Source organism: Triticum dicoccoides, chromosome 1B, assembly GCF_002162155.2.
Source record: "Triticum dicoccoides isolate Atlit2015 ecotype Zavitan chromosome 1B, WEW_v2.0, whole genome shotgun sequence".
Classification (NCBI taxonomy): Eukaryota; Viridiplantae; Streptophyta; class Magnoliopsida; order Poales; family Poaceae; genus Triticum; species Triticum dicoccoides.
Window position 1 is genome coordinate 105,167,946 of NC_041381.1, and position 22,249 is coordinate 105,190,194.

At 43.9% G+C, this 22,249-nt stretch overlaps 1 protein-coding gene across 1 annotated transcript; it reads right to left on the bottom strand.

Annotated features, from left to right (window-relative positions):
• Positions 1–1,104: 1,104 nt before the first annotated feature.
• LOC119322055 lies at positions 1,105–9,306 on the bottom strand. Its single transcript, XM_037595561.1, has 9 exons — positions 8,249–9,306; positions 8,032–8,157; positions 6,890–6,969; positions 5,214–5,626; positions 4,369–4,553; positions 4,172–4,257; positions 3,861–3,994; positions 2,623–2,922; positions 1,105–1,964 (listed from the first exon to the last, which is right to left on the bottom strand). Exons 1-9 carry the CDS (start codon positions 8,966–8,968, stop codon positions 1,780–1,782), a joined length of 2,229 nt encoding a protein of 742 aa, XP_037451458.1. The 5' UTR covers positions 8,969–9,306; the 3' UTR covers positions 1,105–1,779.
• Positions 9,307–22,249: the final 12,943 nt, after the last annotated feature.

The following is a 22,249-nucleotide window of genomic DNA, read 5'->3' on the forward strand; positions in this document are numbered from 1 at the left end:
AGTTTCTTATTTGCTAATTATCTCGAGATAAACTTCATTCCTCCTCCGCAGGCAGTTTCAACAGAAGGCTTCTGCAGGATTAGCTGAGAGGTGCTCTGGACTGCCGTCAACAGATGGTAAGCAAGGTAAGTCAGCAGAGGGTAAGCACGCCAACTCGCAGTGCATACACAACACTTTCGGTTCCTGAATACCTCGAGAAGGGTTTCGGTAATTTTGCAGTCCCCATATTATTTATGTTTGATTCCTTTTGCATAGTTGAAGGGTAATCGGAATTATAAGTTGTACATCTGTGCTCTTCTTTATTATGTCTGTACCCAAAAGCTTGTTATTTTTAGCTAGATCAATCTATGTCTTTGTTGTGGCGTACAAGAGTAAGGGTGCACATAATAAAGTAATGGCTGATAAGCTGCTCTTGTATTCTATCCTCCATAATAAGATAAATATGTGATTGCTTAATAAGATAAATAGTCTTCAAATGTGTTCCATTCGGTGTTGTGTAAGCTGGAAATGTGTTTCATTCTGTGTTGTACATGCACTTACAGATATAATTTCTGTTATTGTGATGCAAGCTATTGTTGGCTTTGTTTTTCTGCGATCATTTCGTTAACTATGTGCTCTGCAATGTGCTAAGGATATGAGCTGCATGATACTTCTCTCATTTGCTCTTATGAATCTCCCGTCATAAAGTACTGTGCTCTACATTGCTACTTTCTTGTTTCCTCTTGGACTGAAATGTTCACCTTGGCAGGTCAAAATGTGAGCGACGTGAATGAAACTATGGACTCAGAAGGCACGTTGACAGATTCAGTTGATCGGATGAACAAGATGAATGCTGAGGTGCATGTATTGGAGGAAGAGTATCGGAAGGACCTGCTTGAACTTGAAAAGGTTCTTCTCTCCATTCTTTCACCCAATATTGTGTTATTTTACTTTCAAAAAAAAATGTGTTATTTATTAACTAGTCAACTATTCAATGGATGCGGTACACTTGTTTGGTTTTCTCTTGATTGTATTGCTCACAAGAAAATTGGTGATAAAAATACTTGTGTGAGGGACACAGCATGTCTGAATAACAGATAGAACCATCCGTGTATCACTCAACTAGTTTTACATGATGTGAACTAATGTGCTAGACACATGTGTGTATTATCTGCATTGTCCTTTTCAAAAGTCAAAGAAAATAATGCCGATGCTATTCATCACGGTGCAAAATATAGTAGTTTATGCTGATAAAGATTTGTTGTGCTAAATGTTTCCAAAGACATTTGTATGATAAAACAGTAGGACCATCATAATTCCAACCGGTCGGGGGTAACATGCAGGTACTGAGGCACTGCAGCATTGTTGGAGAGAGAACTAGTTCCAAGTTATAGCGCTTCTCATAATTTTAACAAGAATATAGTAGTACTCCCTCTGCAAAGAAATATAATAGTTGCTCTTGTGGAGGCTGTGATGAAAGAGACGACGAAGTTGCAGGAGCTCGGAGGATATCCTTTTCAGCTGTCTAGAAATCACTTCGTTTGCGCAACTACTATATTTATATATACATATGTTCCTGCTGCTTCTTCCTCCGTGTGTGTTCGCCGAAGCTTTTCCTTGACTCGACGCAAGCGCATGGCCGAACTGGAGAATGTGCACAATTCACTCACTGAGGAGCTGCAGAAGCGCTACATGTGCCCTGGCTGCGGAACCAACAACATGGCGGTGGAGGAGACAAACTAGCCAGAAAACTTTGTAAACTACCCTATCAAAAAGAAAAGATTAAACTAAACAGAGCCATCACGTTAGTTTCTCCAAACTTTGTAATAACTTGACAGAATTTTCCGTGTTCCTGGAGAGGAATCTGGATTCATCCTTTGCCTCTTGCTTGGAAAGATAGCTCTTAGCTGCTTTGACATATGGGAATCTGGGCCCAAGCATGTGACAAGCACAAGATGCCTTGGAAGCGAGGAGCTTGCAATCACCTGCAACAAAACGGAAAACCTTATCTGTGACAGCAGTGAAACTTAAACCATGCCGAGTGGGGAACATATGTATCTGCTGCACTGAGCGTAAAAATGGGAGTTGCAGAAAAGAAACAGAAAATCGTGAGTGTCTAGTAGAATTTAGTGAGCACACTATTCTGGTGTAGCTGACATCTCTTCATTTTTTATATTGCACAATGCAGATTTTATTACAGTTAATATCTGTAGCCACCTCTTTATCGGTATGTGCAAAATTTACTACACTTAGCTCCATAGCATTGCCATGTTCCCTACAGGAGAACCTCGTGATGCGACGATATTTCAAGGTATAGGCATTGCATCATACAGCTGGCAATTACTAGCAGCTACCTAAAAATTATTTTAACAAGTGATAGCCTTATCCAGCTGTAATAAGGTATGCTGGTTCTATAAACCCATAAAATCTAATACTATTAAATTGAGCCAACCAGGGTCCACGTTATAAAGATATCTGCCGCCTTTTTTAAAACATGGGCTGCCAAGAAAACCACGAGTTTAAATGCCACTATCTCAAAGTATAGATTAGTGATTGCCCTATTACCAAAGTTAATCAAATGAAGGGGAGCACCACGTGATTGTATTTCAGCAATAACTGAGTTCGAGGAACAAGCAAAGTTACCTTTCGCGGTTTCTGACATATAGATGTTTTGGCTGAAATGACGGTTCATCCACCATTTGCATCGGAGCTTCCATGATTCCCTTGTACGTTGCTCAAAGAAGACTGAAGAAAGACTACTAAAAGCATCAATCGATGCATCTCCTTCAACATTACATGAAATACGATCCTCGTAGTCAGTAGTACGATCAGAAAAAAGCCGAAGGAGGCATGATACAAGCTCCTCCCAGATCAAAGGCTTCCCGTTCACAGAGTCTAGATGCAAAGCAATTCTCTCAAGTAGTCGGGCGGTATTATAATATCCTGGGGGAACCAACGACAGGTTAAGAAAATGTAACCATTGCCACTAGCAATATAATCAAACCGTTAACATTTTTGAAGTTCGCATAGATAAGCAATGTAATAAACTTTAGAAACTGGGAAACTACGAGTAGCATTGAAGTTAATTTTCTCTTCTGATATCACTACTAATATTCTGTTTTGATGATCACAAAAATGGCTTCATATAAAGATCAACATGCTTACATTCTACGATGTCCTGTAAAATACTTCATGCACGATCTTCTATACTAGCAGCAAAGACAGCATGGAACTTATAGAGTTAGTAACAAACTAATGACATTTCCACTTTACTAATAAAATGACCAGTATCAGTAATAACTGTATGGGTTTCTTGAGACTAGAATACTTGACATGCAACAAGCAAGAATAATTCGATTTCTTCGGGGTTGTAGTTTCGAATTACTTCTCCAGTGATGAAATCAAGAGCATAGTTACACAATAGCAATATTTCCACTCTCTACCAAATTTAGTGCCACAACAGAAGGTGAGTAGTTATAGTGCCAACCAGCCACCACTAACTTCTAAAACCCTTGCTTTAGACCTTCCAATTGGTGAAACCAATCCAAGTAAACACCTTAGCCTAAACCACTATAATTCTCATACAACAGGTTTCCGTGATGTCGAAGGTAGGTATTGTCAAGTAATAGCAACACATCAATTTAACACAATAACACTTCTTTCCTCAATAGTCCATTTGTTTATTTTATTCCTTTGACAAATGGCCTAACTGCAGGGGAAATATGGACTTTAGAAATAGTTTATTACTTTATTCCAGTTTTGCTGATACCATTTTTTTTTCTTCTAGAATGCATGTAGCAGTACCATGTAATGAGTAGACTACTAAACTAGAATCGATCAAATAGTAGAGCACCATGGGAGAAAAAGTCTTCAGCCAAAACCTTTTCTGTGCATTTCAGTTAGCCTCTCAACCGAGTAGCTACATGTAGGATCTCTCTGCAAAGCTTCCTCATAGCAAGAAGATATAGTTGATACTTGATTTTGGTCAAAATACTCTAGCAGCCTGCCTCGCAATCTGCATTACAAAAACTAAACTTCAGCCACTTAGCTCATGACAGCTTATCTCAGTACGGACAAGGAACAAAAAACAGAAACTACCATATTCTGATGTTTTAGAAACATAAAATGAGAGATGAGATTTAAGATAACAAATTGCTTTAAATGATAACCAACGACATGATGGCTTAACAACCTGAAAGGAAGCGCTGTAGTAGAACTGCGGCAGGTCTTCTCAAGTTCACAAAGTGCATCTTTCAGTTTATCACCAAGCAGCAGGATCTACACCATAGTAAAGGTAGCTAAAATGGGTCAACAGATGAAAACAAAATCCATACAAGAAATTGTATGGTTATATGCAAAACATGGGGTACTGGTTTGATTGACAAGTACCTGTATTAATGGCAATAAGGCTGCCATTACTGGTGGTGACGAATGAAGAGCCACTTTTAGACATCTTTCTGCATCTGCGTAGAAGGTATTAGGTGTTGACTTGTACTTCCAGTACGAATCAAAGCAATCACTTGAAGTCCCAGCAGCATGCTTTCGACGTAGCGGCAACAAGGTTTGTTCCAATCCTTCAAGTACCATAATAAACATCTAACATGTTAATACATAAGTATGCGGAGCTATAAAACAAGCTTGATAAAGATAACAAAAGTAATGAATAAACGGATGCTCAGATTAACGAGGCTAGTTGATCTGATGAGGGGCAGCCGCGAAGCTACAATTTACATGCAATACATTGCTACCAAGGATGAAGGATTGATCCAACTCTAGGAAAAAAAAGGATAAATCAACACAATGTTTCCAGCACCTTCATCAAAAGCTGCTTCAGACTTGCCACATGCAAAAAGAAGTACCAAACTTTAGAGTTGTCAAGCATTGTTTATATACCCTATGGACTCTTCATGATTTTACTCCTCGCTTGCTGAGCACTCTTTGAAAATTCATGTCATAATCTCATATTTTAGATCCAGATGTATCAAATAAAAGTAAATGAAGGCTAAAACTGGTTGCAGTATTGCATGCTGAAGTGGATGGTAGAAGAACAAAATGTATTAGAAGGTATATCACATCAAACCAATGGTTCTTTATGATTGCTCTAGATGTTCTAGTAATGTAATCACTCAGTGTCATTTTTCTACAGATACCCCAGAACTCTAAACTGCATAGTACTTAGTGGAAGGAAAAAAAAAAGATGAACATCTTGGAGAAGTAGATGGAATGTCACTAACCACAGGTAAGGGCATCAGAGGTAACTAAAAATACGCTTCGAAAATCTGCAGAAACCACTCCTTTCACTTGTGAATCTACTGAATCATTTTCCTTAACAGGATAAACAAAATGAGATTTCTTGGTAATCTTGCATTTTTTGTCTATATTCCCATTATTGATAGAACTTTCTGAAGAGCAAGCAGGAAAACTAGCATCATCAACATCAATGCTGCAATTGTCATCTGAACTATCCTGGGGACCATTTTCTCCACAGGCATTTGATGACACAGAAATTTTGCATGATTCATTGTACACATCAAATCTCTCAAGTTGCATGTCTTTGGGCAAACCAGAGTACCATTTATCATATGATATCAAGCCATGTATCAGATTTAGAGTTGGTTCCATCTTTAGTCCGTCCTTCGCGATGAGGCTGAAAAAAGGAATAGAAGTTCTCAATTCTTTTATCTCAGTGCTGAGAAGACATGTCTGTGGAATAAAAAATTAAAACAAGAAACTAAATTATCCAAAAGCTTCAACACTTGAAAAGTATTTCAGTTACCAGAATTAAGACGTTACACATATCTTAACACAATGTCTGCATTTAACAGATGCATACTTTTGTAGTATCTGTAGATTCCTTTCTTCGTCATAACAAAATTCCTAGATTGCCGCATATGAATACCACACAAATGTCTCATGAGCCGCTCAGTTGGTGGGAGGTGAGAGTGTACACCACCACCCATGTACTTGAATTGGGTGCCTATTTCGGTTAATGAAAGAATAAATAAATTCCACACCCGACCAGATATTTGTGATACAGTGACAGTTTGAACCACATTTAGTTTTTGGTGACACTTTGAAGCAGATTTTGCACAAATTGTTCCATCCTGAGAAACACTTTAGCATTTGAGTTAGTTCTGATGTGATGGCCACACTCATCAGGGTGATGTAACACAGTCACCTATTGCTTGACACATCGCAGAACTGTGGCGTACATTTTGCAACATGCACCAATGTGGCAGAGGCTAACCGAAGGTCCAACAGCACTCTCCGCTAGCTATCACTGCTCTATGATAACCCAAGCTCTGCTACGTGCCTACGTTGGGCAGTGAAGCTAGCCTCTGCCATGACGGACATCGGACCTCTAGCTAGCTTCTGCCATATTGCCGGCTAGCCTATGCCACGTCAGAGAGTATCTGTGAAATGCATGTCCCAATTGGCCTGCAATGTGTCAAGTTGTGAATGCCACACCACCCTGGCAAATGGGGCAATCATGTCAGACCCACTTCAAAAGCTGAAATGGTAAATGTGGTTCAAAGTGGAATGTTTTGTGCAAAATCTGATTCATAAGTGAAGAAACAAGAAGGTGGTTCAACCTCTATGTAACAATTACCTGGACCAAAATGGATTGTGCTCTTAAGTCTTAATGAGAAGTTACCTAGTATCTCGCAGGTAATAAAGTCTCTATTACCTGATAACATGTCGAAAAATAATTTCTTTGGATTTAACATGATAGACTGATACTTGGTTTCATTAAAGAAGTAATGAATTAGGCATGTAAATTGTAACAACCAACAAGGTGGCATGGCTATAAGCCTATCACAGATCAGCGAATTCCCCAGAAACGACATATAAAAAAGTGTATATAAGACATGATAAATGTAAACACTAACAGACTGTGCTGGTAACTCACACTCTTGTTGCATTGTGTGCATCATCGATCTTGCCTTGTGAAATATAAAATAGAGCCAATTCGAGTTTAACCATGTGTTTCTGCCAAACAAATTAACAAGGTTAAGAAAATACAAAGGAGCATGATGTTTGTACATCTATTAACGTATCATAAAAAACGATTAGATCAGGGGTAATATAGAAAACAGACCACAATTAGAACTGAAGATTACGATGTGCAACACGGTCTTTTTATTAACCTACAATCCCCTGACCTTAGTAACAACCAGTGAGTCTATGAACATACTAAGGTAAGATTCAATGTTTCTGATCCACTGAATCCAATTTAGCCATGATATGCAGGGGTTTAAATTACAACCAACCTAACTATACAATGCTAGCAAAGCCACAATGGAATAAAAAAACACGTGCACAAAACTGCATATGTGATGTTGAAATCAACAAAAGGAGGGACGTTTGGAATATCAGAATGACAAAATAAAAGAATAGACGTAGTATACTTTTGAAGAACCTAAACAGGAGTACTAAAATACACTTCGATTCCTTTGCCCTGTGTCAGCTTTTACCTCACCCTAAGTTTATGTTGTTCTACTGAAGGACCACCCATGGTTTTATCAAATACCGGCGGCGTTGAGCAACTGGAAACAGTCCAGGTAGCAACAAAATATAGGTGCATCAGAAGGCAGAGCTCACAGTTGCGCGGGCTACAGGGCAATGCGCACACACCAGAAGGGCTTAATCTCGACTATAGCAACGGAACCACTCCTATACACACTTGTTTGCAGAAGATTCCTGACCAGACTTCACAGCAAATGCCCTTTCCCCATAAAATTCATCCAAAAACCAACGAAAGGTACAATGAGGAACTTTGATGTGCATGCTTATACCCAAACGAATGAACAGTGCTAATTCCTATTGGATTTGGAATTCGATGTTATTCCCAGAAACACTTTTAATCCAATTAGGCTCTGAATAGTATCGATTGGTAACAATACAGATTATAACAAACCCCTGGCTCCATTTTCAGGGTTTGTTCAGGTATGGTTGTATTGACAAATTCAATCATGGTATATATAAGAATAAGATAATTAACTAATTTAAGATTGTATTAGTCTTAAAGTTGACAACAAATTAGGAACCTACTTTTGCACAAGTAGGCAACCACATTAGCCGTTGTATCCAAACATCAAAAACCTTCTGTGTCCTGTGGTAGTAGGTTCTCCTGCCACCGCTGTCCTGAGCAAGGCGTCTATGAATATCCATCGCATCCTTGATCGAGCAACAAGCCTTCATTAGAAAACGCTAACTCTACCAAAAGAACAAGCTACTATAAAAATTACACCCAGCATGTTCTGCTTACCACTAAAATGCTGCGGGCCTCCTCGAAGGAGTCAGGGCGCTGGATGCCAGGTAGGAGCACGGAGAAGACCCCAGCGGCATCTCGCCATTGGTGCGTGCAAACTAGATTGTGGAGGAGACGGCCGAGGCGTCCACGATTGGCCCACATGGTGGGGCCTTGATCTGTAATGGGCCTTTGGGGGTAGGGTCGTCGTCTCCGGACCACCTTCCCTCCCGCATCCTTTCCAGTGTCTGCATCAAGCTCGCCCTTGACGGTGCCAGTTGGCGTTGCGCTAGGCTGCTCCACCGAGGAATCGGCCCTTGAAATGCCCGGCAGGGTAGCTTGGGGCGTGAAAAGGGGATGGATTGGGGTTGCCGGCAGGGAGTGACGGCCGCGCTTCTTGTGCGGTGGTGCGCCCAATGTTTCCCCTCCTGCATCCTTGCCAGTCCCGTCGTCAGCGTCAGGCTCGCTCTTTATGGAGGCGGGCGCTGTCGTCGGCGTTAGGTCCTCCAGCTCCCCGCACCGCTTGACATGGAAGGAATCGGCTTTCGAAATCCCGGACAGAATAGTTTGGGGCGTGAGCAGCGGCTGGGTTGGGGTTACCGGAAGGTGGTCCCGGCGGCGCTTCTTGCGGGGCGGTGGGCGCGTAGTGCGAGCGGCGGCGGTGGTGGTGTCGACGTCGGGCTCTTCCTTGACGGGGGTGAAAGCCGGTGGAGATGGCGACAGCGGCAGCCGCGCCATAGCATGAGGCGGAGGCTCACCGCGACGGCCGCAAGGTGAGCTGTGCGGGGAGGAGAGACGCGAGCGCGGCCGGGAGGAGCGGAGACGCCCTGTTGGGAAGCCACACGGCTTGGTGCACTCTGTGGCTCCAGCGCCGCACTCCGCGCGCTAGCTTCTCGCGAGGAGCTTGGCCCCGTTGGGCACACCAGGTGCAGATGGAGGCAGCCGGGAACGACGGGGAGACGGCGGGTCGATTGCCGAGATGAGAGAAAGGAGGCGGCGCGGCTGCGAGACAACCTGACGGGGGCGGGACGGCGGCGGTGGCGCTAGGGTTAAGACGAGGGTAACAATAGGGGCGGGCCGACCGCACGCGTCGGGAAGAAAGAAAGAAACAAATCGAAGTGAGGGCCTGTTTTGGAAGACGATCTGCTGGCCTGTTTGGCCAGAGTATGGGCCAGCCCAGCCGGTGGTGACAGCCGCGGGGGGTGGGGGGGATTTCCTATTGAGATAAGTACACTCATGGTCACCGTAGTTAAAGCAAAAGCACGATATGGTCATCGAACTTCAGAATACGCTCGTTACGGTCATCATATATGCGAAGCCGTGATTGTACGGTCACTGACTTGTCGTATTACATCGTATGGCATTTTGTTGACCGGTCAAACAATCGCAAATATTGCAATGGGCCTGTTTGTTAGTGGGCCAAGAAATTATTATTATTAAATTACAAAAACAAAAACAGTGCGCGACAACGAGGGGAATCGAAACTAAGCACTCTCGCGTAATGCGCAAAAGATGAACCTCTGGACTAGCTGAACCGACTTGTCCATTTTGTAGGTGCTCTATTTTATAAAGTAAAATCCATGCAATTCACACAAGCAATTCTCAGAAGTAAAACATGCACATGTTCCGGACGGAGGTATATTTAAAAAATTATTTTCGTCTTATCAAATTATGTAACTGTGCCAAAACAGTGAAATCTTTTTTCATGCAACTCTTAACAAGTGTTTGCATGTATTTTTTTTAGAAAAGCTCATGCTTTTTTTAAACTGTTTGCATATTTTGTATAAAACTTAGTGTAATTTTATATTTAAAATTCATCAAATATTAATTAAGAGTACAAGAATTTTTCTGGAAATAGACGGACATTCCTATAAGGGTAATACTACTTTACATTACATGAGTATTTTTAAAAATGCGTGCATAATTTCAAAAATCATACGAACATTTTAAAATCAAAGAAACACCATAGACTACATAAATATTTTTAAAACACCATAGCCTGCTGCATGTACGCGCACCGCACCGGCCACTACCAGATGACCCGGCCATCTCTCCTGCCTCTTCGCACAAACGAAAGCAGTCCTCCTCTGGCCATGCATGCGAGTCTCCGATGCGTTTCTACAGCCACTGACATCCTGGACCTATACGCTGGACGCGAACACGAGCTCGGACTCATGCGCGATGACAACCTCGTGGTTTATTCTCTGACACCTAGCTCTTGAATTGAGAGATTATAAAGGCCAGAATGACTAATTCACATCTAAGTGTTTTTCAAGGATGTCATATCTAAATAGTTCATCACATAATAAGGATCTTCAAGATTTGTACAAAATATTTTTTTAATTGTTTTTTTTGCTGATGTTGTGTGATGTCATGCTTAGATGTGACATAGTTATGTCGCATCTAGATGAGTCCTAGCCACACTCTATAAAGGCTAGGCCGAGGCTAGAAAACCTTACAAGTTCTTTCCTTCCCTCGGAAAGGCTAGCCGCCGCCTCCTCCTTCCTCCACAAAAAGCTTAGAGTTTCTGCCTCCCGCCGTCGCCGCCGCAGGTCCGCCTCCTCTCCGGTGGCCCTAGGGCCATGGGGGCGCGGTGGATCTCGGTAAGGGCCGGCGGGAGGGCTCCGTTTTTAGTTGTTTCTTTCAGTTTTGCTAGGGTTTGTGTTCTGCTCAGGAAGACGAGACGGCGGCGGCTCCCTGAAGATGGAATAAAGGTCTCCCCGCCTAGTCCCCCTTCTGGCGGCGCGTCTAGCACCGTTGGTGGGCGTGTGGAGGTGTGTCTCCGGTGAATCTATCTTTGGTGGATTTGCTCGGATCTCGTCGTTGTTCGTCTACGTTCGCGTGTCTTCGGATTGGATCTTTCTGATCTACGTTATTCTTCATCTGCGGCGGTTGCTGTTCTGGTGCGCTGGTCCTACGGGGCCTTAGCACAACGACTTTCCGACTGTCTACTACAACAAGTTGTGCCCGACTCCGGCGATGGAGGAGCGATGACGGCGGTGCGCCTTCGGCTCGCTTCAGGGCTGGTAGTCGTCGCTAGGTGGTATATGGATCTAGATGTAATTTTTATTATTTCTAGTATTCGTTGTACTGTCATGATTGAAGATGAATAGATCGAAAATTTTCTCACAAAAAAAAAGGCTAGGCTGAGGCTTTGGTTTGAGCACGGGAACTAATAGCAGAGTAGGAGGCGGATTCGGATTATAGCGGAGGCGGATGCATTTCTAATACAAAGTTACACTAAGTTTTATAAAAGAATATATGCAAACACTTTTTAAAAAATGCATGAACTTTTTTAAGCAAAAGATGCAAACACTTGGCTAAAGTTGCATGAAAAAATATATCACTTTTTTGGGCACAGTTACATAAATTTGATACAATAAATGTAATTTTCAAAATATATATGTGCGCACCGTGTGTGTGCGCGCGCACGCGCGCTTCATTTTCAATGAACAGGCCTGTGCATTGCGTGAACATCTCTATATAAAAGGCCTAGCGCCTACTTCCTGTATATGTGCTTCGTTCGACTCCCCTGGCTGCAGCGTGTACGTTTCTTGTTTATATTTCTTCCGTCTACTGACAGATGGGCCCACTGCAATACTTAGGCTGCCATTTTTTTTTTGCTATTTGACCAGTCAATTGAATGGCATGTAGATCATTTGACCAGTCGACAGATTGCTATACGGGGCTCTACGGTGTGACAGTGACCGTATAATCATCACTTTGTGTATATAATGACCGTACCGAGCGTATTCTGAAGTTCAGTGACCGTATTGTGCTTTTGACTCAACTTCAATGACCCTCAGCATATTTATCTCTTTCCTATTTGCCGGCACGTTGCGGCAAATTGTCGCCGCAACGCACAGGCAGAGATGCACATCGAGCGATTAGGGCTTCATGACTGCACGCAAACCTTTTGTTTCCGGTTTTTGGAATGTTCCACGGGTTTCCAGCCGGTTTATTTTGGTTTTGTGAACCTTCTAGAATATCCAGAACCTTTGTACCGATGTTCAAAAAAAAAAGAATATCCAGAACCATGTTTTCTTTCTTTTCCTTTTTCATTTTCGTTTTTCCTGTTTCTTTTTTTTCCTTTTTATGTTTTTTTCATATTCCTTTTTTATTTTCATTTTCTTGTTCAAAAAATGTTCGAAAATTCAAAACATGTTTGCCTTTTCGAAACTTTGTTCGTTTTTTCACAAAATATTCCAGTTTAGTAAAATTCAGAAATTCATCAAAGTTTAGAAAATTCAAATTTTGTTTGCATCTTTCAAAAATGTTCTAAAATTTTAAAAATGTTCGTGGTTTTATAAAAATGATCAAAATTAAACAAAGGTCGTGTTTTCAAATTTTGTTTGTAAATTTGAAAAATGTTCACACTTTTAAACATTGTTTGTGTACTATTTGTTTTTATATTTTTCAACATTATTTTAGTTTGAAAAATGTTCTAAAATTTCAAGAAAGATTCTTGCTTCTAATTATCGATCAATATTCAAAAAAGATTGTGTTTTCAATATTTGTTCATAAATACAGAAAATGTTCACATATTAAAAAAATGTTCGGAATGTTTCTGCTAAAAAATTTCACAACTTTTCAGAAAATGTTCCCGTTTTGAAAAAATGATCATGTTTTAATTTTTTTTGTGTTTAAAATATGTTCCCTTTTCAAAATTGTTCAAAATGTTCTAAAATTTGTTTGTGTTTTCAAATTTTGTTCGGGAGTTTTAAAAAATGTTCGCGTTTGCACAATTTTCATTTGGAATTTCGAAAAATGTTCCTGTTTTTAAAAAAAGCGTTCATGATTTCAAAAAGTGGTTCAATTTTGTAAAACAAATCACAAATTTGAACAGTGTTTGCGTTTCACAAAACACTCAGTTTCAAAAAAAACTACTTTCAAAATTCCAAAACTAATTCAGATTTGTGCTGCCTATTGGTTCTTATAGGTTGACGCTATCGTCTAATCAGAAAATCTCGCTAGCTCAGCTGGTTGCGGCTCGTCGTTGGCAGCATGAGATCGCTGGATTGATTCCCAGAGAAGTCGAATTTTTTTGGAGCTACATATGTTCGCTGGAGGTCATGGGCCGGCCCAGTCATAGGCCGCCTGTGCGAAACTGCGTCTCTTCGCTGCAAAGAGCGGCACATAGGAGGTCCCGCGGGGGGGGGGGGGCAAATTCACGGTTTTGACCCTTTTTCGTTAGTTTAGCACAATCTGACCCTATGTGCAAAAGTTTTTTGGATCTGACTCTTTTCCTACTGCCATTGTCTATGGCGGTAGGGTAACACACCCTACCGCCAAGGCCTTTAGCGGTAGGACTTACCTGCACCGTCACTTTCATTTTTTGCAGAAAGGACCCTACCGCCGCAGTCGATGGAGGTAGGACGTGTAACCCTACCGCCATAGCCTATGGTGGTAGGGTCCTTTTTGCAAAAAATGAATCTTTTATTGCATGCGTGCCCTTATTATAATTACATGCATGCCCCTACCGCCAAAGACCATGGCGGTAGGGTCCTTTTCACACCGAACGGGCGTGACGGTGTAAGTAAGTCCTACCGCCAAAGGCCATGGCGGTAGGATGTGCTACCCTACCGCCAAAGACAATGGCGGTAGAAAAAGGGTCAGATCTAGAAAAAAATGCACATAGGGTCAAATCGTGCTTAAGTTACGAAAAAGGGTCAAAACAATGAATTTGGCCACCGGGGGGATGCTGCTTCGGGGTAGTGTCTTCTGTACCAGAAGCGGCGGGGATTCCACAGATCTGGCCACGGAGGGGAGCGCCAGCAGGAGAAGGAGCGGGTCGACTGTGGTACGAAAAAAAAACTCCTTCCGATCCGCAAAAACATAGTTCTGACGTCTGCTTCTATGATGTCATGTATCGTGAGAAAGCAGTTGACGGGAGCCTAACTGTCACAGAAACTTTCGCGTCCGCCGTCCGTGCCGCCCTGTCCACCCCTGGATACCGGCCGCCCGTCCGCGCCCGCCGTCCGCGCCGCCCCGGTTCCCCGGCCGCCAGCCCCGGCCGCGTCTCTCGCTGCGGCGATGGAGGAGCTAGCTAGCTAGCTTTGGATCGATTCAAGCTGAGCTAGCTAGCTAGCTCTGGTTACCCCGACGGAGGAGCTAGCTCCTGGATTGGCCACTTCGTGCGCTTCATATTTGGTCGTCGTTGGCTGCTTCGAGCGTTGTTTGTTCGTTTTGCGGGAGCAATCTAGCTGACCATGGACATGTGCGAGAGGAAAAAGAAGGCGTGGGGAATGAATATAAGCGAATATTCGGTTATACAGTTTAAGTTTAGGGGTCTATTCGGTCGCAGCTAAAATCGACCCTTAAAATGCATTTTTCACGTACTATAAACGCGTTATAAGGGTCTGCGTTATAAGGGTTCTGCTAGAATTGCTCTAAGAGCATATGTATAGCAAACCCTTAAAACTACAAACTGTAAAAGTGGGATTAAGGTTAAAAAAAGCATTTGAAGGATCAAACAGTCGAACAGATACTGTAAAAACAAATTGTAAAACTGGGATAAGAGCTCCTTCCTCCGGGCAGCCCGCGCCGCCCCTTCCCCCAGCCGGTCGCGCCTAGCCCCGTCAGCCGCGCCTCACCGCCCGCCGGTTGCGCCTTGCTCCGTTGACGCTCACGCCGGCCGAGCCATGCCCCTTTGCCGGCCGCATCGGGAGGATTTTGGCGGCCAGGCTGAGGTCATGGGAGGCTACGGCAAGGTCGAGCTCGTCCAATTCGAACCGACGGCGATTGATTCCGGCGTCCAGTGGCCTTTTCAGGTGTGCGGTGACGAATTTCGGTGAGTTTTTGGACGGATTCCAGCAAATTCCGCGGCGGCGTGTTTGCTCCGACGAGGTTCGACCGGTATACAGGGCAACCTCAGTTCGGCCTTCCAACATTCAAACATAAGGGTCTCGGGTGTGGATTTTCGATGTCCTTTAAAAAAATACGGGTTGGACCACTTTTACGGTTTCTGTTCTGGATATTTTTTGGACCAAAACCTTAAAACGCAAAAAATATAAGGGTTTGACCACTTTTAAGGGGTATGCTAGAAATGCTCTAAGCAGTGGCATTCCTGTTGTAATTATCACCAACTCCATGATTTCGCTTTCGAGAAGTCCGGCTTCGCTCGCTTCACGGTTTTGGGCACTGCTGGAGGCGTTCGGCAAGCTCCGCGCGTTCCGAACGGGGACTTTTCCGTTTCCGTTAGGTTTTCTGAAGGTTTGTGATGTTTTTTTAATGGAAAATGTTCAAAAACAGCCGGATGATTTTGTGGCTTCGTCAGCCGCGTCCGGCGCCGTGCGATCGCACGCCATCGTGTGTGGTGCGGAGCCTCTGTTCTCCACGTGACGTCCATAGTGACGCCTGGAGCTATGATTGTTAATTAACAGATTCTTTTTACTTGCACTTCTCACGTTGTGCTTAGCACGTCCCTATGTATATAGGTGGGAAGCGCATCCTCTAATATCTCGAAGGGATGTCACGTAAGCTACAGTAACCGCGACATCTCAAGAGAAAGCACACAGCAAGAACTAAACCAGGATTTTAGAACACCATATTCTTTACGATGATTGTGGGTCTTTGTTGGATTTTGGTACTCGCAAGCACATGGAGTCATGATTTGCTTAGATATAGCAATGCTTAGAGTAGCGTCCTTGACACCTCTGCAAGCGCGGTGGCTGTCGAAACATATATACTACCGCAACATCATTGGATTAGCCGAGTTGTTATCGTAGCATCATTGAAACAATCGTGCCATTGTCGCAGCACTGCAACGGCTGGGAAGCATGCCGTCGAACCAATCAGGCCTTCGTCGCAGCATCGCCATGGTCATTGAAAGAACGTCGCCGTCACGGTTCGTCGCGACATAGTCGTGGGTGTCGGAAGCATGTTGTCGTAACATCATGGAAGCAGTCGGCTCGCCGTCGTAGCATCGTTGTGACTGTCGAAGCACCCATCGCGGCCGTCAAAGCACGCCGATGCAACATCACCGAAGGATCCCGGGTTGCCGTCGTAGCATCACCGTGGTTGTTGAAGCACCCACCATTGTGTGGCCGAAGCATGCCGTCACAACATCATTGAAGCAGACAATTTGTCGTCATAGTATCGCTGCAAGTGTCAAAGCATGTTGTCGCAACATCGTCGAAGCAGACAGGCTACCATCGCAGAATCGTCGCGACCGCCGAGGCACGTCATCGCGCCATCACCACGGCTATCGAAGCATGTGCCAGGTTTTCGTTGAAGCCCTCCTCATAGCATCACCCCAGGCTGCCATTGCAGAGCTGGTCGTCCAGCGTCGCAGCACTGCTCGAGCCCTTACTCTAGGCCCGCAACAGTCGAACAACCCCTTGCGACATTGTCGTCTCGTCTTCCAGCGCGTCTACCCTCGTATGCAGCATATGCAGCAGCCACTCTGCCGATTGTTTCGGGGGCTCTTGGGTCAATGACATCACGGGTGAGCTATCCTTCACGGCTCACCTGCAACTCATACACTTGCAACATGCCTTGGCGACGATCCAAAGGAATGTATCGGAGGATGATGTCTTCTACTGGCCCTGGAGTGTCACAGGTTCATATAGCGCAAAATCCACCTACAGTATGCTATGCCAGGGCATGACTCGGTTCACCGCCGCTCAATGCATTTGGAGCTGTTGGGCGCCTCTCAAGTGCAAAAAATTTGTGTGGCTTGCCTCTCGATACCGGCTATGGACTTTGGACCGACGTGCGAGGCATGGTCTCCAAGATACGACTTCGGCATGCTACACTTGCTGCCAAGAGGAGGACACAACAGACCATATCCTCGCTAGATGCGTTTACGCGAGGCAAGTTTGGAGTGGTTGCTTCCAGTTGCTTCAAATCAACATTCAAATCCCAAGCCTCGAGGATACATTCATGGTGTGGTGGGACAAGCGCGGAAGTCCTTCCATAGAAAGCTCAAGAGAGGGTTTGATTCGCTCGTCATCTTGACCGCGTGGCACCTATGGAAGCAGAGGAACGCTCGGGTGTTCAACTGCAATGACCAAGTGCGCTCGGACACTAACCTTGTTCAGCTCATCCACGAGGAGATCAAGCTTTGGAAGAAGGCAGGTCTAGGAGTTGAGGGTTTAGATCCTTTCGCGAGAGTAGGCTTTTTTTTTCCAAAGTCGGAGTTTCCGTGTAGACTTTCTAGTCTCATCGCAGTCTTGTACAACATTTTCTCCCTTTCTATATAAATACGGTACGCCTTTAACGTACTCTCGAAAAAAAAACTCTGTCGATTGTATTTGAATTAGCTCGTGGTGGTGCACGAGCATGGATGACTTGCTATTTTTCTATTAGAAAATGGGTGACTTGCTACATAACAAATACTAGATGACTTTGCTGCTTAGCTCAACAAGAAGCACTTCGCCGTGTCATGTGTGCGTAGCTGTTTGTGAAAGCAGTACTCGCGACCCGCACTCTCGAAAAGAAATGAATCGAACAGGCTTGAGACGTGGATCGAACGGCTTATAATACGGGCTGCCAGGACGATCGAGTGGCTGCCGACACGGCTGATCTCATGCGCAGATCAGCCGGATGATTCCTAGCATGCGCCTTTTTTAATTGGGACTACTAGCACAAATACCCATGCATTGCAACAGGAGGCATATGCCTCGCTCATTTTTGTCTGTCTTATCCCAGTCTTTTGGTCCCAGTCCGCTGCACATCCATGCATTAGAATGGGACAAAAAAACTCCTGGCACTTCTATACTTTTGTAAAAAAAATGTGTTGTAGTGGGATAAAAATTTACACTCGTACGTTTTGGATAGGAGGGAGTAATAATATGGCCAAGTGATAATTTGATTATGCGTTAAAATATCTTAACAGATGATCGGCATTTTTATTCTTATGCGCTCCATATAATTCCGGTTTAATTAGATACGAGTAGATTTCATTCCTTAATTATTTTATTGTTTTCAGTTCTTATTCCTAGCATGTCTTCCTTATTTTGTCTCAATTTCTTTTCTTGTCTTCCTTGTTCTATCTTAATTCTTTTCGTTCCATATTCATTGCACGTCTTTCCTATTCTTTGTCTTCATTTCTTTCCTTATTTTTTTCTCAATCATTTTCTTCCTCTCTTATTAATTATCTCTACTACTATAGTGTAGCAATTTTGAATTTGGATTTACCACTTCCCTCCCAGCCTTCCTGCCAAAACACCACTCAAGTGATTGCAACCATTTATTTGCCAAGATGGGCTGACACCTGCCGTTCATCAATCATCAACGCTAAGAATCCAGTATCCAGCGGCTAGCATGCATGGGATTTGCATATCCCGCCACACACGGCAAATTTTCATGTTTTGGCCCTTTTACCATATATTTTTAGGATCTGACCCTAGTTGACAATTTTTTTGAAATCTGACCCTTTTCTTAGCGCCAGGGCTCCCGGCGGTAGGGTTAAACATCCTACCGCCAGACTGCTAATCCATGTCAGCAGCCCTAGACGATCGTCGTCCCCCTACTGCCACTGTCCCTGGCGGTAGGCTGTATAACCTTACCGTCGTGGATCCTGGGGGTAGGGTGCGAGCAGTTATACGGGTCGACGCACCCGCCCCAGCCCCATCTCCACCATCCCCTATCCTCCCAGCCGCCAAGAACAGCGGGAGTTGTTCTCTCTCGCCCCTCTCTACTCCTCTCCTTGGATCTTCACCATTTTTGCGGATTGAGATGGCTCCGAAGAAAGAAAAGTAAGCTCCTTCGATCCCTCCAATTACTTTTAGTCAAATAGCTTCCGATTCGATGCATTATTTGCTTCAAATCACCCATATTTTTGAAATAAGATTGATTTTTTACCTAGGATTGTTTGAGGTTGCTTTTAGATGTTCTCTAATCACTAGTGGTGTTGAATATGAACCCTACTCACTAGTTCGAATGATAGTGTGGATATGAACCCTAGTTGATAAAAAAATTGTTTAAAAAAATGATGATATGATATGAGATGCATGTTGGAGGAATTTGTTTTGATATATGATGCATGTGGATGTTATATGATGCAAGTAGTGGATGTTGTTGGAGAAAAAATAGTGAACCCTCAAGATGAACCCTAGTTCATAATTTTTTTTGTTAAACAAAATTATGATATGATGCATTGTTGAATGTTGTTGAATGAAAGATGTTGGTTGAATATGATTCATTCACATTGATGAATGTTGGTTGAATAAGTGATAAATAATGAAAATGATATGATTCATGTCGGTTGAATATGATTCATTTATACTTGGACTTGATATGTTTCATGTTTGTTCAAAATGATGAAAATAATATGATTCCCGTGGGTTGAATATGATTCATTTATTTGTGGACTTGATATGTTTCATAGTTTTTTCAAAATGATACAAGTTGGTTCAAAATGACATCATTTCCAATTGTTATAGGCGGCCCGCCCGATACGTCTCCAACGTATCTATAATTTTTTATTGTTCCATGTATATTATCTGTTATGGATGTTTAGTGGGCTTTAATATGCTCTTTTATATTATTTTTGGGACTAACCTATTAACCGGAGGCCCAGTGCCAGTTTCTGTTTTTTTGCCTATTTTAGAGTTTTACAGAAAAGGAATACCAAACGGAGTCTAAATGGAATGAAACCGTCGCGATGATCTTTCTTGGACCGAAATCAATCCAGAAGACTTGGAGTAGAAGTATGTGACTCCACGAGGCAGGAGGGCGCGCCCGGGAGGGGGGGCGAGGTAGGCGCGCTCCCTACCCTCATGGGCCCCTCGTAGCTCTACCGACGTACTTCTTTCACCTGTATATACTCGTATACCCTAGAAACATCAGGGAGAGCCACAAAACCACTTTTCCACCACCGCAACCTTCTGTACCCGTGAGATCCCATCTTGGGGCCTGGCGATCTGCCGGAGGGGGAATCGATCACAGAGGGCTTCTACATCAACACCATAGCCTCTCCGATGAAGCGTGAGTAGTTTACCAAGACCTTCGGGTTATTAGCTAGATGGCTTCTTCTCTCTCTTTAATTCTCAATACAAAGTTCTACTCGATGTTCTTGGAGATCTATTTGATGTAATACTCTTTTGCGGTGTGTTTGCCGAGATCCAATAAATTGTGGATTTATGAACAAGATTATCTATGAATATTATTTGGTTCTTCTCTAAATTCTTATATGCATGGTTTGATATCTTTGCAAGTCTCTTCGAATTATCGGTTTAGTTTGGCCTACTAGATTGGTCTTTCTTGCAATGGGAGAAGTGCTTACCTTTGGGTTCAATCTTGCGGTGTCCTTTCCCAGTGACAGTAGGGGCAGCAAGGCACATATTGTATTGTTGCAATCGAGGATAAAAATATGTGGTTTACATCATATTGCTTCAGTTTATCCCTCTACATCATGTCATCTTGCTTAATGTGTTACTCGTTCTTATGAACTTAATACTCTAGATGCATGCTGGATAGCGGTCGATGTGTGGAGTAATAGTAGTAGATGCAGAATCGTTTCGGTCTACTTGACACGGATGTGATGCCTATATTCATGATCATTGCCTTAGATATCTTCATAATTATGCGCTTTTCTATCAATTGCTCGGCAGTAATTTGTTCACCCGCCGTAATACATGCTATCTTGAGAGAAGCCACTGTTGGGGAGCGTAGCAATAATTCAAAATTTTCTACGCATCACCAAGATAAATCTATGGAGATTCTAGCAACAAGAGAGGGAGAGGATGAGTGTATCTTCATACCCTTGAAGATCGTGATGCGGAAGCGTTACAAGAACGCGGTTGGTGGAGTCGTAAATGCAGTGATTCAGATCGCGGTCGATTCTGATCGAAGCGCCGAACGGATGGCACCTCTGCGTTCAACACACGTACAGCCCGGGGATGTCTCCTCCTTCTTGATCCAGCAAGGGGAGAGGAGAAGTTGAGGGAAAACTCCAGCAGCATGACGACGTGGTGGCGATGGAGCTCGTGGTTCTCCGGCAGGGCTTCGCCAAGCACTACGGAGGAGGAGGAGGTGTTGCAGGAGGGAGGGGCTACGCCAGGGGAAGGGTGCGGCTACCCTCTCTCTCCCTCACTATATATAGGGGGAAGGGGGTGGAGGAGGCGCCCTAGGGGAGGGGTGGCGGCCACAGGGGAGACCCTAGATGGGTTTGGGCGCCCCATCCCTAAGAAACTTGCCCCCCAAGCCGGGAGGGGCAGCTGCCCTAGGGGAGGCGCCCCCACCTCTCCAGGTTACGTGAGAGGGGTTGGGAGGGGCGCACAGCCCCTTAGAGGGCTGGTGTGCTCCCTCCCCTTGGCCCATAAGGCCCCCAACGCTTGTTGGGGCCTCCGAAACACCTTTCGGTCACGCTGGTCGTCACCCGATACTCCCAGAACAATTCTGGACTCCAATACCCTTCATCCAATATATTGATCTTCACCTCTGGACCATTCCGGAGTTCCTCGTCACGTCCGGGATCTCATCCGGGACTCCGAACAACCTTCGGTAACCACATACTATTTCCCATAAAACCTCTAGCGTCACCGAACCTTAAGTGTGTAGACCCTACGGGTTTGGGAGCCATGCAGACATGACCGAGGCGTTCTCCGGCTAATAACCAACAGCGGGATCTGGATACCCATGTTGGCTCCCACATGTTCCACGATGATTTCATCGGATGAACCACGATGTCGGGGATTCAATCAACCCCGTATACAATTTCCTTTGTCAATCGGTATGTTACTTGCCCGAGATTCGATCGTCGGTACCCCAATACCTCGTTCAATCTCGTTACCGGCAAGTCACTTTACTCGTTCTGTAATGCATGATCCCGTGACTAACTACTTAGTCACATTGAGCTCATTATGATGATGCATTACCGAGTGGGCCCAGAGATACCTCTCCATCATACGGAGTGACAAATCCCAATCTCAATTCGTGCCAACCCAACAGACACTTCCGGAGATACTTGTAGTGCACCTTTATAGCCACCCAGTTACGTTGTGACGTTTGGTACACCCAAAGCATTCCTACGGTATCCGGGAGTTGCACAATCTCATGGTCTAAGGAAATGAT